The sequence below is a fragment of the Pleurodeles waltl genome, chromosome 7 (genome assembly GCF_031143425.1).
Source record: "Pleurodeles waltl isolate 20211129_DDA chromosome 7, aPleWal1.hap1.20221129, whole genome shotgun sequence".
NCBI classification, from domain to species: Eukaryota; Metazoa; Chordata; class Amphibia; order Caudata; family Salamandridae; genus Pleurodeles; species Pleurodeles waltl.
In genome coordinates, this window is record NC_090446.1 from 570,688,865 (window position 1) to 570,706,944 (window position 18,080).

The 18,080-nt window shown below is 43.9% G+C and overlaps 1 protein-coding gene across 1 annotated transcript in view; it reads left to right on the forward strand.

The window, feature by feature from the left end:
* The first annotated feature begins 310 nt into the window (after positions 1-310).
* KREMEN2 (kringle containing transmembrane protein 2) overlaps positions 311-18,080 on the forward strand; it is a 96,532-nt gene continuing 78,762 nt past the window's right edge. Inside the window, exon 1 of the mRNA XM_069244351.1 lies at positions 311-1,027. Coding sequence (XP_069100452.1) covers positions 919-1,027 — 109 coding nt within the window. The 5' untranslated portion in view covers positions 311-918. The remainder of the gene's footprint in view (positions 1,028-18,080) is intronic.

An 18,080-nucleotide genomic window follows, 5' to 3' on the forward strand; every position in this document is an offset into this window, starting at 1 on the left:
GGGTGAGAGAATGTATTAATCTTCACATGACAATGTTGGTTGTTATGGGACTGCATTCTGAGGTGTAATTCTATGTTGCCACCGAGGCTGGTGAGAGTGAGACTTCTAAAATGCACGTTGCTGGCACCCTACGAATGAGTTGAGGTACTCAGCGGAGAGAATGACATCCAGTGAAAGCAGGAGAGAGTGAGGCACCGCCTCCCGCTGTCTCCCAGAGGGTAAACGAGGGAGGGATGGAAGAGAAGGCATGGGAGGGGGAGGGGAGGTACAACCCGAGCCCCAGGCAGACCCTCCTACGGAGAGTATAAGCACAGCCGGTGTGAGGAGGGTACAGAGAGGAAGCATACTGCCGCACGCGCTTCCAGACAAGATCACTGACGGCACTACAAACAAAGGAGCGGTGGACACTACCGCACTAAACACCAGAATAGATTACAACTGCAAGAGGCACAGTGACACTAAGGCACGGAGAACCACAGGACACAACAGAAGAGGGCATCAGGACACGACTGACAAGCACGAGTCACCAAAAGGGACTTCCGAACAAGCCATAGTACTTTTTGCCTGAGCAAGAAAAGACAACAGATCCCACGAAAATATCATTGCTTCAAACTCTAAAGGCTGTTTCTGCACAGGACAGAGGAGAAGGTGCACACGTCTGGTGTAGCGTACACCACTGCCGGGAAACCCTCTAGGCGAGAGACATTTGTATTACCTCAGGTGACTGGAAAGGTCTGCCGCGCAGGGCGCGACTCCAGCTGACTACGATATAGGTCACGGTAGTGCTAACCCTCCTGACAGGAGACTACCGAGGGGGGCACCGGAGCACCGGGGCGCGGAGTAAGAGGCATACTACTGCAGCTCGAGGCGCGGAGCAGGGGAGGACACTGCCGCGAGGGCCTCGGACGCTGCCCGGCGATGCTGAGGCGGAGCTGCCGCCGGCTGCTCCTGCCGGCCCGGCTCGGCTGCCTGCTGCTCCTGGTGGCACACCTGCGGCCGCCGCCTGCCTGCGCGCTTCAAAGGCCAGGTGAGTCCCCCGCAGCCTCTGATCTCCAACCTCCCTCACCTCAGCCGCCTCGTCAGCCTTTGAACTGCGCGGGGGGAGGGCGGGCGCGAGAGGCCTGGGTGTCTGGGAGAGGGAAGGGTGAGAGCCGCGGGGGGAGACGCCAGTACAGCTGCAACCACTAATACTGTCAACACGCGCGGCCTCAGCATCTCTTCAGCGCCACCACCTCTGCTTCTACCACGCACATCTGTACCTTCCTGTCGTACTGCGCGATCTGTCGGCGACACTAATACTCGGTACCACCAAGCACTTCTCGGAACCACCTGCTTAGGGCACGCTTTGATCAGGCTTACTTCATTTGTGTTAGGAAGCAGGGCATTCCAGTGCCAGTTGTCACCTCTGTGTATGGTTCACTCCAGAGATGTTCCAAGGGAAGGTTTCCTGTCTGCCCTGCTTTTTTCGCACCTACTGCACTCCATTTGTTGAGATTTTCGGCTTTTTATTTTTCTCTGCATGCCCATGGCACCCTAAGCTCATTTAACAGTCTCAGACCCTCTTTGCTTTTATTCAGCTCTCCTTTGCAGGCAGATCGGTCGGACTTGTATGATACAATAAGGGTCTCTTTTGAGTCGGTGGACCTCACCCTGTACTAGAGTCAATGGCTGGGTGACTTGCCCCATGTCTGTATGTATGGATGCATGTATATATTATTTTTGTAGTGCGAACCTAGCCAAAAGGCAGCAGAGAGCTGTGTATGGTTAAAAGCAAACTTAAAGTCAGCAAGCAATTTAAGAGGAAGCTGAGTTGTTGACAGTTAATGCATTGTGGTATAGTGCTCTTTAAAGAGGTGACTTTTCATCTCTATCCTAAATTGGAGTAGCGTTGCGGTGGTCCTGACGGATACAGGATGTTGCTCCAAATCCTGGATGCACAGATGGAAAAGGCCTATTGTCTAGGCCCCCAGTGTATCTCACAATTCATGCCTCCCGGTTTGTCCCATAATCTCTGTGCTCGTAATTTGTTCTAGAATCAGTGATAGCACGTGTGACCATGGCCTGCCTGGAATATGTGTGGGCCATACCCTGTGCCATGACCTGTGTACTTCTGCCAATAGCAGAATCTGTCCCTCCTAACCTTTTACAGAATGTGTGGCCCCAGGGATGGACCTGAATTGGAGACTGATTTCATAATGTGTTTCATAATCAGTGTACCCAGCGTAATCAGAGTTCGCCCAGGATTTTTCTCCTTTGACCTATTATAGAATATGTGAACACCTGAACAGTACCAAAATGTGTGGTTCCCTGATCTGTCACAAAACTGTCACAAAATCTGTGGTCTCTCAAGAGTATAATGAACTGCTACTCTTTGCAACACCTGTGGCCCTCTCCGTGTGTCTTAGTTGGTCTACAAAAAATCCCGCATTGCTCCTAACACAAGGAAGTATGGCTGTATCTGATGATCAGCAGAGGGGTTAACAGGCCTATCCCCCCTTAGTCGTGAGTTCATTGTACTGGATACATCTGGAATTTCAAAGATTTTCCCAGAGCTCGTTTTCAATCGGGTTGCCTCCCAATTCCTACAATACTTATTTCATTTATTTTAATTCTATTTTTTAATCTGTATAGCACTGAACCGTAAGAAGAATCCACTTCATAGTGCCAGAGTATTCAAAAGAATGATGTCTCAGCTTTGTTCATGGTAGGCTCAATTCAAGGCTCTGTCTTGCAGGAATTAATTAGTGCTTGTGACCGAACTGTAAAACACTTTAGATCGCCTGTTCATGCTTTTAAATATCACAGGAGGTTTCAAAGAAAAAATAGATTCTTAGTTGGTTAAGTGGGGGTCTGGTCATAAGTTTCTCACATCTCTGGGTTGCGGACTGGATGTTTCTTACTGTGTTGAGGCTACCTCTGTGACGTGATGTCACTACAGCTACTAAATCATTAGCAATATCACCAGTAACACCACCCCAAAAATGAATATGAAAATCAGCAACATAACTAGAATCAAAATCAACACTGCCATTAACGCCAGCACAGCCATGGAAAAAACAAAGCCATCACACAAAATGTTTCCTAAAACCTCCAACAATGCATGTACTGTAAACACCACTACCTTCACAGCCAACTACAATGCCTCGACCAGCAAAGCATCTTCTATAGTAACAATAGCATGGGTAGCAGTAGTACTATCACAAAAATCACCGAAATGCCTGGCCTGTAAAACCAGCGTGGACCTGGTAATTAACCCACACCTCTGGTTATGTTGGAATCTTCAAAATAAGGAGACGAAGGTACCGGACCTGGTAGTACAGCTATGACATATGAACATCTATATGAGAAAATATGTTGTAACTTAACATGACATAACATAGCCAACACAACATAATTACCAACAAAACATCCATATTTAGGAACATGTGCACACAAGCAAAGCCAGCAACAACACCACCAGCAAAACTAGGACAAATACTGAAGCCAATACGAAATCCATTACTACTCCAACAACATCACCAACAGAAAATCTAGCAACACCCAAACAACAATCACTAGCATCACTAAAAATCCTAATACCATTGTCATCACCAACAGCATTAATGTTACAGATATACCAGCACCAAAACCAGCATCACCATCACCAGCAACACTGCTAACACAAATCAATAAAACAACATCTTTAACATTATCAACAAAGTCAACATTCTTAACACCAACAGCTCCAACAAGACCATTACTGCCAACACCACTAACAACTACACCAACAAAACCAATGCTGACAGGAACAGTATCATTATGACCACAACTCTTATCACCACCAGCAATTCTAAAAATAACACCAGCCCAGCTACCAGCCACTCCATCACCTGCTCAAACATCACAAGCATAACCCTAACAATCCCATACTGCTGCCAGCACTACCTAGATCAGAAACAACAATTCTATCATCAGCTACACTAGAAACTCCAAAATACCAAACTCCATGTACCAGAATCAACAACACTTTCCAAAAAGTGCACATAAAAGTAACAACACTGTCAACACGAATACCAGCACCAAGACCCCAATAATGCCAATATCACCAATGCACCCAATTAAAGCATCACCAACACCATTAACATTACCAATAACATCAGCACCATCATATTCACTGACAACTTCTACATCACTGTCAACATCAAAGCCACCACCAACACCAACAAAGTTTATACCAACTCCAGCAACACCAAAACCATCACCATTAACCAAAGCATCCCAATAAACACCATCAGCAACAACAATGCCAGCATCAAAACATCCACAACTCCACCATTAAAAACTCCAGTAACAAAACAGTCATAGACACCCACCACCTGCTTCAACAGCATCAGCAACAACCATGACAATTTCAAATACCAGCAACAGCACTGCTAGCAACAACACAAATACCGACCTCAACCACCAACTACACCAACAACATTAGTAATGCCAACACTAACAAGACTCCAGAAAGTCCAACACTAACAATTACTACAGCATCGCCAAAACAAATACCATCAATCACACTGCAACTAAAAATAACACTAATTAAACTAGTACGCCTGCACCACCAGCATCACTGCCAGCTTCATCACTGCCCACCATCAATGGCAATGTCAACTTCCCTACCACACATCACTGCGTACAGCACAAGTAACTCCCACCTCACTGTCAACAGTGTAAACAGCAAAACTGCAGCCAACATGGTACTATACAAGTTCAGTACCACAACTAACAACACCGGTGCCAACAGTAACTCCAACTGTTTCAAATCACCAACAAAACACTACCACCCACACCATCAAAGCCACAACCAAAATACTAACCCAACACCACCAAACCAAAACTACAAGTTATGCCAAGAACACCAGTAACCCCACCACCAGAAGCAGCACCAACACAGCCACATATGCCATCAGCAATACTACCTCAACATTACCAACAGAACCAGCAAAACCATCATCACCAGCAATGCCACCACCAAAGCCATAAACAGTCCCATCTACTCCAACATCACTGCACTCCCTCCACAATCTCCAGCTACCAACAGCAACACCAATATTCATGTTGCTAACACAAACATTTCAATCAGCATTATCACCACCAAAATCACAAGCGCCCAAACCACCAAGCAGCACCACATACTACAATAATTCCAACACTAAAAATATCTTCAACACCAACAGTCACACCAACACAAACAGTACAAGTATCAGCACTAGCACTATATACACAACCAAATAGCAACTCTTCAATGAACAACTTGAGCAAAACCATAACCTCTAACTGTTACAAACACCACAAGCAACAACAATGTATAGAACATACCTAGACCTCCATTAATGCTACCACCACTAATGAATGTGCCAACAACACAAGTATTACCCACACCCGATTTAAAACTCCATCAATACTTCCACTAAAACCTACTACAATATCAATACTACCACAACACTGTCACCACCAAAGCAAGCTCCAGCAATATGACAACTGAAATCACCACCAACATTCACCCCAACATCAGCACTACCCCCACCAATAATACCAACATCAACAACATACTCCAGTAACATTGCCACTAATGCCACAAAAAAATCACCACCAGTCTTACCAACACCATCACTACAAACACTACTTTCACCCCATCACTTCAAGAAATATAACAATGAACAATGCCTTCAAAACACCATGGCCAGTTTTACCAACCCAAAAACCAGCATCACTTCTACCAACACCACCACAGATTACAATAATACAATCAACACACCACAGCCATTACCAACAAACATCCATCAAATCCACAACCTGCATTGACCTTGCAACCAATACTAATACCAAAACTACCACAAATGTCTAACAAGCTAAAAATACCAAATCCTTAGGCACCAGCTCAACCATCTCCCATATCACCACCACAACCAACAATTTCAGCAACCCAATCACCACCATCTCCAACAGCACCATTAATTTGTATACCCTCCACTGCAGCAAAACTATTACCAAGATTAACACCACCAAGACCAACACCACAATCAACAACAATACAGTCCTAGCCATCGTTACCACCACCTGTACAACCAATACCACTACATTTACTTCCAACACTGGATATGACCTCCTTCACCCGTGCCCACACAATCTTCTTAGGGGTACATTTATTTAGTTTTTCTTATTAATTGCCTTGAAACTACTGTTTTGTAAAGTGGTCTCTTCAAGCATTAATGAGCGTGTATGTTGTATTCTTGCAAAGATTCTTTCTGCTGTTTCAACTTGAGAATATGGGAGTGTAAAACTGCAACACATTGACTGATCAATTCTCAGCAATGTTGTAAGAGTTGATGGCTCCCTCAGGTTTTGGACAGATCCCTGACTAAGTGTGCTGGAGCCCTGTTAATGGCTATGCACCAAAAACACTGTCTTCAGTCCCTTATGAATGAGAGGTAGGTTTCAATGGATCTCAGTTATGTCGCAGTAGAATCCCAAAGTACTGGAACAAGTGCCCTGACAGATCTGTCCTAGTTTTTGCCTTGTCTGAAATTACGTTTTCCGTTTATTTCCGGTGCTGCGTATGGACATCTTGCCTGAATGTGGGGTGATGGTGAAAAGTTACTTTTTAGTAAAAAAAAAACCAGAGTGCATAGACCTGACAGCTGTGTGTATGGAGCTACGAATCATATGTTCCATATTATTTTAGCACTGAGTACATTATTAGTCTAACGTCAGACTGAAATTATTTGAGGAAAAGCCATTGACACCAATAGGCATGCAAACAAGGCCTCAACAATCTAGGCATGTGCTGAAATGTGACATACGTTTGTGCACATGAGCGTGGTGTAAGCGGACTGTGTGGTATGCCATACTTAAAACTTCAGAGCTTTGGCAATAGAAAAAGATCAGCATTTACCTGAGATTTAAAAATAAACAGTGGGAAATATTGAGTATCGGATACAACAGACTTGGGATTGTGTCCTTATTGATAAATCTAAATATTAGTTGTGTCATTTAAGAACGCGTGCTAAACATGAAACACATAGGGTACCTCTTACCCAGGATTTGCCATATGTTTGAAACTGGAAACAATCAGATTATGTGATGGCATAATATATAAACATTTAGGCTCTTGAAAATATTTAGATTGCTCTTTACCGAAGTCAGTCTCGCTTGTGTTTTCAAAAATATGGTTTTTGCAGTTTGGTATGATGACATTTAAACCACCCTGGAGTTCGAATTTTAACATTGAAGGCATTTTATATTTGTTTGGCACAAATAGTGCAATTGTAGGTCATATAATTTGCACACGCCCACTTTGAGATGTAGGCAGGTATTTAAAAGCTATGTTTAATGTAAAAGGGGTCAGATCTGTAAAAGGATGCCGTCGCCAGTTGTTTAAATTCACCTCCTGGACAACTGCTATCAAGCAGTGCTTAATTTGTAAATAAAGAGGTGCCGGTGCTCAAAGCCCTTCTGTTAAACACGAGGCAGCTGTACTTAAATCTGCCAGCACTGAATACTGAGGCAGCGTAATCCTGAAGCCATCTCGGGCCTCTTCAATCCATTTACGGCCACCCCTGCCCCTTCAGCTCACCCTGCAACTTTCTACTTTCTCCCCTTATGACGCTTTTTAGTTTTTCCTTCTTCCGTCTTTCCCATATGTGTCTTTAGCTCGCAGCAAATGCTTGAGGCATAAGAATGAGCCCCGGCCCTCACAAATAAGTGCCGGTGCTCAGCACCGCAAACAACAAGCACAAATTAAGCACTGCTATCAAGACTAGTGAAATGTTTTAAAAATATAAGAAATATGTTGGCGATATAGAGAAAGAGAGGAATACTATATGGCTTTAAACTTGAACATGTGGGTAATGTTTTGCATCTCTGACCAGTGCAAACGTGTACCTACGACTGCAAATAAGCCCAATACAGGCCCCAAAATCACTCGTCCAACATTGTAAACTACTTCAAAGCCTCCTCTGTGAACAATGCCATTAATGCCACACTTTACTAACCACTAGTGCCACCCATAATCATTCGCCCCACAAACAGGATTGCAATTACACCTCTACCACTGGCTAAAACGCCGCCATAACACAACTGCCAACAACATGGCGACCGCCACTGCTGCCACTGACTGACAACACCTTGTACTGTCCTCCTTTCAACAGAAGCAGAACATCAGGAGATGTCCCAGTTCCTCAGCGAGCCCCCAACTAGCCTCTACCGAGCCGGTGACTTTGAAATAGTTCGCTGTTTCCTTATCCAGCTTTATTAATTTCAATGCCACCACGGAGCGACCTGCAGGCTAATACTAGTTTATAAATGATAAACATCTTTGATAGATGTCTTCTTGACATTTAAGATTGTGCTGTCTTAAAATGTCGGCATTATTTTTATACTTTGTATGTCAACATTGATCCTCAAATTTAAGTTTCCTTAGTAAAAATGTTTTTGCTTTCATCTTTGAATCCGAAGTCAGGACACCTGAGATGGGACTCTTAAAGGGGCCAACCAGTGAATGATGTCGCAATAGATTTCAAAATCCTATTTGACGCTACACAGCAAACAGTATTCTTGAATACCTGTTGCGGGTGATTGTTAAAGATGCAGAACAGGGCAAAGAGAACTGTTTCTTCCTTACTAGAAATTACTAGATCAAATCTGAAAGCATTTAGTAATCCCTGGAAGCCTTTTAGCATACTACAGATGTCCTCCAGCGGCTTTCTTTAGAGTGTGTGCCCACTTGAAGATATGTTAACATTTTAAATTTTCTTATAAATCCACACTTCTCACGAATTCCTTCCCATCCTCAGTGAAGGTGATTTATATGAGGTAGCTCAGCTGGTGGATGTTCCTGCTGCTTGGATCTGTGCATCAGAGATTTAAATGTCAACTCCATTATGCCGAGGTGTGAGAATCGCATGAGCGTAGCTGGACATCCTTAGAGCGCCTATCAAACCACGCAGGCTGAGTTGTCGCCTCGAATTATTAGGAATTAACACTCACTCTCGCGAGATACTGAGTTTAAGCATGTGTCTTTCCCGAGATCTGTAAAAGATGCAGAACAAGTTTAGACCCACAGCTTCATAGCATATGTAATACCCAGATTCAATAACCAGACATTTGTAGTGAGAAGATTCAGAGGTCATAGGTAGTCAAGACGACACAAACATATACAGCATAGGTTAACTATATGTAAATGTGTACATGTACATATAGAAACAGTGTGCCACCGGAGACATGTATGATTTAGTATGGTAAACTTATACAGTGAACACTTTAGCAATGAAGTTTTAAGTGCAAGCAGAGCAGTACTTCATTTAAAATGGCAAATATGGAGTACAGCTAATGTGCCCTGCACACATACATTTTAAATAGGTTGTGGGTTAAATCAAAGGCCTGTTGCCAAAAAATATGCACACAAGCATTGGAAAAGCCAGTAGATCTTACCTATGAGAGAGCGGTTAGCATGTCATTGGTTTTTTAACCATGTTGTACAGCAGCTGGGCTTCTCCGTAGCTTAGTTGAAAGTAAAACAAGCACTTGCAATGCAACAGGTCTTGCATTTACAACAATAAGAACGATTGCCATTGTAAATGACAATGGCTTTTACCTATGTATTATGAAGTAGAGTGGTTTTATGTGGTGTGGGGTGGAATTATGTGGGTTGGATTGGAATTTTTAGGTGTGGAACTGTGTGGCATGGAATAGTGTGGTATGGAGTGGATTTGTGTAGTGGAATTATGTGGCATTGTGTGCAGTGGAATTATGCGGATAATTATGTGGCATTGAATATGGAGTATAAATATGTTGGTTGGTATTTTGTGTTGTGGACTGATATCTACTGGAGTTTAATTATGTGGTGTGCTGTGGAATTTTGAGGCATGATGTGGAATTCTGTGGCGAGGATTGGAGGTATGTGGTATGTTGTGTAATTGTGTTGTTGAGTTGAATTATGTGATTTTTGTTGAATTATGTGGTGTGGAATATAAATGTGTGGATTGAATTGTGTTGTGTTGAGTGAAATGATGCTGACTGGAATTATGTGGCATTGTTTGGAGTGTATTTATGAGGCTTGTTGCTATGTGGCATAGAGTAATTTTATGTGGGGTGTATTTATCTGGTACTGGGTAGAGTGTAATTATGTTAGGTTGAATCATGTTGTGGTGAGTGGTATTATGTGTAGAGTAATTATTTTGCTGATGTTGAATTGTGTAGTGGTGAATTGTGTGGTGAAGAATTGTGTGGCGTTGTATGTCACACTAAACATCCAGCTATTCCACAAGGTACCCAAGCGTGTGGAGCAATTCTGTTTATTTTGCATTTTCTTCAGACTATTCAGATAGTATTCACATTAACGAAGATTACTGTATTTGCCCAAGATTACACAATGTAGTCAAGTGAGAGAGTCAGGATTAAAATTTAAATCTGCTGGTTTCACAGTCAACAGTTTAATCTCCAAATGTTTTCTAAGCAATTGAATGTATATATGGCTGTTGATGTGTGCCCGTGTGCACCTATATTATTATGAAGTGGCTGCCATTTTGGCATATTATTTGAATATTTTTGTTTATATTTCCAAGATAGTTGTTTGGTACTTAAGAACAAAAAAATTAAAAACAAAAAGTTTGCATGACTCCGCATAAATGTGCTCATGTAAGAAGTCTTATAAAAGCTTGCATGGTTGGGGCAGAGTGCTTAGCAGAGCAGTCTGCAGATGTAACAACCTTATAAGTCATCACAGAGGATTTCAGATGTATGGAAAAAACAAGCATTGACAATGCCAATTTTTTTGTATTTTGTGTCATGAATTTGTTTTTACCAATCTTTTCTACTTCACACCGCAGGGAAACCATTGGTCGCAGTAGTGCAAGCTCCCCTAACATAGAGCGGAGTGGTGCAGAGTAGCGTAGTTTAGTGGTGCAGAGTGCAGCCTTGCACAGTAGAGGGTCTTAGAGTGCAGCAGTGTAGACTGCGGTTTGCATAGAGTGTTGCAGAGTAGAGTGCGGTAGGGAGCAGTGGCGTACAGTATAGTGGTGCAGAGTAGAATAGTGTGGTATAGAGTGCAGTGACAGAGTGCAATAGTATAAAGTGACATAGCATGCAGTGGCATAGAGTTCAGTGGCAGAGAGTGCATTCTTGCAGAGTAGAGTGTCTTAGAGTGCAGTGGTGTAGAGTGCATTTGCATAGGCTTCAGTGGTGTAGAGTGTTGCATTGTAGAGTGCTGTAGAAAGCAGTGGCATACCGTTCAGTGGTGTTGAGTAGAATAAAGTGGTATAGAGTACAATGACATAGAGCAGAATAGTATATAGTGGCGTAGCATGCAGTGGTGTAGAGTGCAGTGGCATAGAACAGAGCACTGCAGAGTACAGTGTAGTGGCACAGAATGCAGTAATGTCGAGTAGATGGTGTAGAGTAGAGTGGTGTAGTGTTGTGCAGCATAGAGTAGAGTAGCATAGAGTGCAGGGGCGTAGAGTAAATTGCTTCAGAGTAGAGTGAAGTAGTGTAGAGTAGTGTGGTGCAGAGTAGAGTGGAGTGGTGCAGGGCAGAGTGGATTGGCATAGAGTAGTGGCATAGAGTGCACAGGTGTAGAGTGGAATGGTGCAGAGTACTGTAGAGTGGCCTAGACTGGTTTAGTGTAGCGTACAGTGGCAAAGAGTGCAGTGGTGCATAGTAAAGGCATAGAGTAGAGTGGTGCAGAGTAGAGAGTTGTGGAGTGAAGTGGCCTGGAGTGCAGTGGTGCACAGTAGATTAGATTGGAGTTGAACGCAGTAGAGTAGAGTGGCATAGGGAAGAGGGGTGCAGTGGCATAGAGTGCAATGGTGCAAAGTAGAGTGGCTCAAAGTAGAGTGGCGCAGATTAGAGTGGCATAGAGTGCAGTGTTGCAGAGTTGAGTGTTGTAGAGTGCAGTGGTGTAGAGTAGAGTGGCATATAGTGCATTGGCGTAGGTGCAGTGACACAGAGTAAAGTGGTGCAGCGTAAAGTGGCGTAGAGTACAGTTGTGCAGGGTAGAATTGAGCAGCATAGATTTCAGTGACATGGATTGCAGTGGCTTAGAATGCATTGGCATAGAGTGCAGTGACATAGAGTGTTGCAGATTAGAGTATAGTGGTGTGAACTGCAGTGGTTCATACTGTATTACTTTTGGGTAAATTGGTGTAGAGTGCAGCGGTGTAAAGTGCAGTGGTGTACAGTGGAGTGAAGTGGTGTAGAGTGGAATAGTGCAGAGTGGAATAGAGTGGCACAGAATGCAGTGGCATAGATTAGATTGATTCAGAGTAGAGTGAAGTGGTGAGTGCAGTGGCATAGAGAAGAGTGCCATAGAGTGCAGTGTTATAGAGGTCAGTGGTGCAGAGTAGATTAGAGTGGCTTAGTGTGGATTGGTGTAGAGTGCAGTGGCATAGAGTGGAGCTGTGCAGAGTGGTGTGGTGTAGGGTAGAGTGCTGTGACAAAGAGTGGAGTGAAGCAGAGTAGAGTAGCATAGAGTGTAGAGGTGTAGACTGCATTGGCATAGAGTGGTGTAGAATATAGTGCAGTGGCATAGATACAGTGGCCTAGAATGCAGTGTTGCAGAGTAGACTGTTGTAGAATGCAGTGGTGTGTAGAAGTGTGGTGTAAAAAGCAGTGGCATAGAGTACAGTGGTTCAGAGTAAAACACAGTGACATAGTGACATAGATTATAATGGTGTAGAGTGTAGTGGCCTAGAGGGTTGCAGAGTAGAGTTTAGTGGTGTAGAGTGCAGGGCTGCACAGTAGCTTGGCATAGGGTGCTGTAACTAAAGTGCATTTTGAGTAAAGTGGTGTAGAATGCAGTGTTTAGAGTAGAGTGCAGTGGAGTACAGTAAAGTGGTACAGAGTAGAGTAGAGTGGTGCATAGTGGAGTGGTGCAGCTTATATTGCAGTAGTGTAGAGTAGAGTGGAGTGGCACAGATTAGATTGTTTCAGACTAGAGTGAAGTGGTGTAAAGTAGAATGGTGCACTGTAGGGTAAAGTGGTGCAGAGTAGACTGCAGTGGCATAGAGTCAAGTGGTGCAGAGTAAATCAGAGAGGCGTAGAGCGGAATGGTACTGAGTAGAGTGCACTGGCATAGAATGCAGTGGCGTAGAGTGCAGGGTTGCAGAGTAAGGTGTCATTGAGTGGAGTGGTGTAGAGTGCAGTAGCAAAGAGTGCAGTGGTGCATAGTAGAGCAGAGTGGGCTAGAGTGTATCAGCATAGGGTAGATTGATGCAGAGTATAGAAGAGAAGTGAAGAATGAAGTGGCGTAGAGTGGAATGGTACAGAGTAGAGTACAGTGACTCAGTATGGAGTGGCAGAGAGTGGAGTGGTGCAGAACAGTGTGCAGTGGGCATGGAGTGGTGCTGAGTAGAGTGAAGTGGAGTAAAGTGGATTATGTATGGTGCTGTAGGGCACTGCCATTACAGACAACACATCTTCAATTGAAATGACCATTACATTTACACAGACATACAGTATTACTGATAAAAGTATACAGTGCACAAACAATAATGTGTGAAAATGTAATCGCCTAGTGTATTCATTTGTTTTGATGGTATTAAAACCACCACACTTCGGAATCATCAGAGTTGCCAGCATGATTGTCATATAGATCCTCTCACTTTGAAATCAGAGAAAGAAAAGTAAACACCAAGCTCCCTCAGAAAACATAGCCTGACAGTTGCCCTCTGTCTTTGAATGCACGGCAAATGAGAAAAGATAAGAACAAGATTTAAAGGCCTGTTTAGAGAAAGGGAGTGCTTGGAAAGATATTCTAAATAAGGTTTGGGCAACGGAGGCGCTAACTCAAGCTGAACAACCAGCAAATAGAAGGCAAGAAAATGTGAGTTACAAACCAAAAAGCCCATAGTAAGCAACAGGTGGAATGCATTTGCAGGGAAGCTTTCGGAATGTCCCCAAGATATTGTTAGCAAACCAGACAGCTGTGCTGTCTGTAAGCTTCGACATAAAAAGGTCTGTGACCCGGCCAGCGCTGGCTTCATAGCACTTTTTCATTATTGCTGATGAGGCATGAGGTAAATGGAGGGAGGGCATGTGAGGATGCAACACAGACTAGGGAGGGTGTGACAAAAAAGAGCTATGACTTGGCCAGTGCTTATTTTGTTAATTGCAAGGTCGGAGGCAAGAGGCAACACAGAGTGAGGGGGAAGGAAGTAACAGGAGGGGAGGAGACAGGCAAGACAGAGGGAGGGGGGTGAGCCAGGGTAACATGGACAGCAGAGGGTGGGGGAGGGGAGAGGCAAGCTTACGACAACAGAGGTTGGGTGTGAGAGAGGGACTGTGGGCAAGGAGACAATGGCAGAGCGTCAGTGGATGGGCGGGACACAGAGGGAAGGCAAGTATGCATGGGAACAGCTCAAAACTACACACTTCCATAGAGAGTTTGAAGACAAAGAAAAAAGTAGTGCCTAAAAAAAACTAGCAGTGAAAGCACACAAGTAATGCATCCACGCTCCAGAGGAGGGACAACATTAGCTGACCGCTAAGAAGCATAGAAATAGGAGTGGCAATGAAGCCAACATATGGTAAGCAAGCAGGTGGCCTCTATGCCTACAGTTAGAAACTAAAAGATCTTGAAGTGACAGTGCATGCGCTTTCTAGGTGAGGCCTATAAACCAAAGTTTCTCCTTACATACAGTATTCACCTATGGATTTCTGTGCACAAACTAATACTAAAGAGTTTTCTTGTAGTAGTGCTATCAATGATTTCTATATAAACTGCAGATTTATAAAGTGAAGATATTATTTTCATAAGTTCAGTGAAAATTCTGAGACATTGTTAAACAAGGATAAGTTACTCACTTGCAATCCTAGTTCTCTTCCAGGGGAATCCTCATCAAAGTCATGAGCACTGAATATTCCCGCCCATTAACATTAAAAAACATCATCTTTATATACATCTGTGCAGCCTATAGTAAAGGCTAAAAATGCCACTTACATTAGCTTTTTCTTTAATAAACCTCTTACCAGACTCAAACATTTCTGTAAAAACGAAGAGAGAGAGCTTGAGGTGTAAAACCACAGGTTCTAAGAAAAGGGAAAACTCAAGAGAAATCCAAAGGCATTAATAGCCAACAGGCTGCATTTAAAAGTATAACAAAGAAAAAACTGTCACTGTGCCCTTAAGACCTTCAGCACCTCCTGTATTGTATCGTGTCCCGGAGGTGACTGTTCAATGACAGTTAGGTCAGTACTTTTTTACGGTGACATGAAGACTAAACTAGAGGTAAGTATATAGTGCTACATGCAAGATATGTCCGGGGAGGAAGGGTGGGTTGCTTATGACTGTGATTAGGATTCCCCTAGAAGAGAACTAGGATTACAGGTAAGTGACTTATTCTTCTCTTCCAGGGGATCCTCCTCAATAGTCATAAGCACTGAATAGAACAGCAAGCCAATCCCATTCTCCTGCGGATGAATCAGAGGCGAAAACCAATATATACTTTCATGAACTAAACACATTTCTTAAGGCGGCCTGCCCTACTGGGGTGTCTGTCTTAGTATCTGAATCTAGACAGCAATGTCTTGTGAAGGTATGTACTGATCTCCAAGTAGCATCTTTGCAGATCTCAGAGATGGGGACATTCTTTAGTAGGGCTGCTCTTGCCGCCTTCCCCCTTGTAGAGTGGGCTTTGGGCCTGGTAGCCATTTGCTTGTTGGCCAAATGGTAAATGAACATAACCTAAGAAACTATCCATTTGGAGATTGTTTGTTTAGAGGAGGTGATGCCCGTCCTCATAGGGCCATAGTTTACAAACAGGCTATCAGACTGTCTGATGTCTTTGGTTTTGTCCAGGTAAAATGTCAGTATTCTTTTGAGATCTAGCGAGTGTAACATCGTTTCCGCTGGTGTGGTCAGATTAGGAAAGAACATAGGGAGTGAAATTGTCTGGTTAATGTGGAAATCAGGCCCTACCTTGGAAAGAAAACTGGGATGAGTTCTCATCACTACCCTGTTGGCATGAAAAACTGTGTAAGGCTCTTTGGGACAGAGAGACTGAATTTCACTGACTGCGTGTGGAAGTAATTGTCATGAGAAAAGCAGTCTTCCAGGTAAGGTGCTGTAAGGAAGCCAAATGTATTGGTTTGAAAGTACCACATTTAATTCCTATGGAGGAGAGGGTGAACGTACGGGAGGGAACACCTTCTTCAAACCTTCTAGGAAATCATTAACAACAGGTGTTAGAAATGGGGTCTTTGGTTGGCAGTCAGGTTACCCCATGTCCAAGCAAGGGCCCTCACTCTAGTCAGGATAAGACACATACAGTCCGAATTATCCTGTGCCCACCCTCTGGTAGCTTGGCACTGAGCGGACAGGCTTAACTAACAAGGCAATGTGTAAAGTATTTGTGTAATAATTCATGCAATAACACAGTAGAACACCACAAAAATACACCACACAGTGTTTAGAAAAATATATAATATTTATCCGGAAAGATGCAGGTCAAAACGATTAAGATTCAATAAGTACACGTTGAAATATTACTTAGAAAAATTGTATAAAGAGTCTTTAGTTATTAAAAAGCAACAAATGTCTCTTGCAAGCACAAAGCACCTGGTTTGCGTTCAATTTCTCCGCAAGGGACCACAGAGGAGGAGTTGCATGGAAAACAGGGAGGTGTGTGTCAATATTTCCGGCGCACACAGACGATGCATCATTGAGTTTTCACGCAGGGCAGGCTTTGTGTCGATTTCCGGCGTGGAGACTGGGATCCTCTTCGGGTTGTGGGGTTTTCAGACTCCCCAGGGACGACGTGTTGAAATCCTGGACGTGCAGGACAAAGTCACAGGGGCTGCGTCAATCCGGTGGGCTTTGTGTCGATTTCTCTTGGGAAGTCAGGCTGTGTCATTCCAGCTTGGCTGTGCTTCGATCCGGTATGGCTGGGCGTCGAAGTTCCCGTCACAATGCAGGTGCTGCGTCAATCTCCACTTGGGGAGCCGGGCTGCATCGTTCCAGTTCGGTGATGCCGCAATTTTCGCACCGCTGGGCAGGCTGTGCGTCGTTTCCGGCAGGATGTGCATCAATTTTGCCACACAAGGAGTTTCCTTGAAGAGAAGAAGTCTTTTTGGCCCTGAGTCTTCAGGAACAGGAAGCAAGCTCAATCCAAGCCATTGGAGAGCACTTCTCAGTAGAGTCAGAGGCCAGCAAGGCAGCAGGGCAACAGCAAGGCAGCAGTCCTTCAGAGCAAAGCAGTCCAGGTGAGTCCTTTGGGCAGCCAGGCAGCTCCTCTTGACAGGTTACAGGATCTGGTTCAGAGTGTCTGTCCCAGGAAGTGTCTGATTTGGTTGGGTCAGGGACCCAGTTTATATACCCCAAAATGCCTTTGAAGTGGGGGATACTTCAAAGAGTGGTTTTGAAGTGCACAAGGTCGCTCTTTCAGTACAGGTCTGTCTGCCAGGGTCCCAGTAGGGGATTTGGCAGTCCATTGTGTGAGGGCAGGCCACTAGCCTTTCCAATGTAAGTGTCAGGCCCCTCCACCCTTTCAGACCAGGAAGACCCACTCAGTATGCAGATAAGTGCAGGTGTGACAGAGTATCCTGTGTTTGTGGTTTTCTGGGTGAAATGCACAAGGGAGCTGTCAACCAGCCCAACCCAGACATGGATTGGAGACAGGCTGTAAGGCACAGATGGATTTTAAGTGCAGAGAAATGCTTACTTTCTAAAAGTGGCATTTCTAAAATAGTAATATGAAAACCAACCTCACCAATAAACAGGATTTTCTATTACCATTCTGGCCATACTAAACATTGCCTATTTACCCCTTTCTGATCAGAATCTACCACTCAAACAGAATATGAGGGTAGCCCTTATGTTAGCCCATGAAAGCAGCAGGCCTCACAGTAGTGGAAAACTAATTTAGGAGTTTTCCTCTACCAGGACATATAAAACATACAGGTATATGTCCTGCATTTTACCTACACAGCACCCTGCCCTCTGGGTTACCTAGGACCTACCTTAGGGGTGACTTATATGTAGAAAAAGGGGAGTTTAAGGTTTGGCAAGTACTTTTAAATGCCAAGTGGCAGTGAAACTGCACACACAGGCCTTGCAA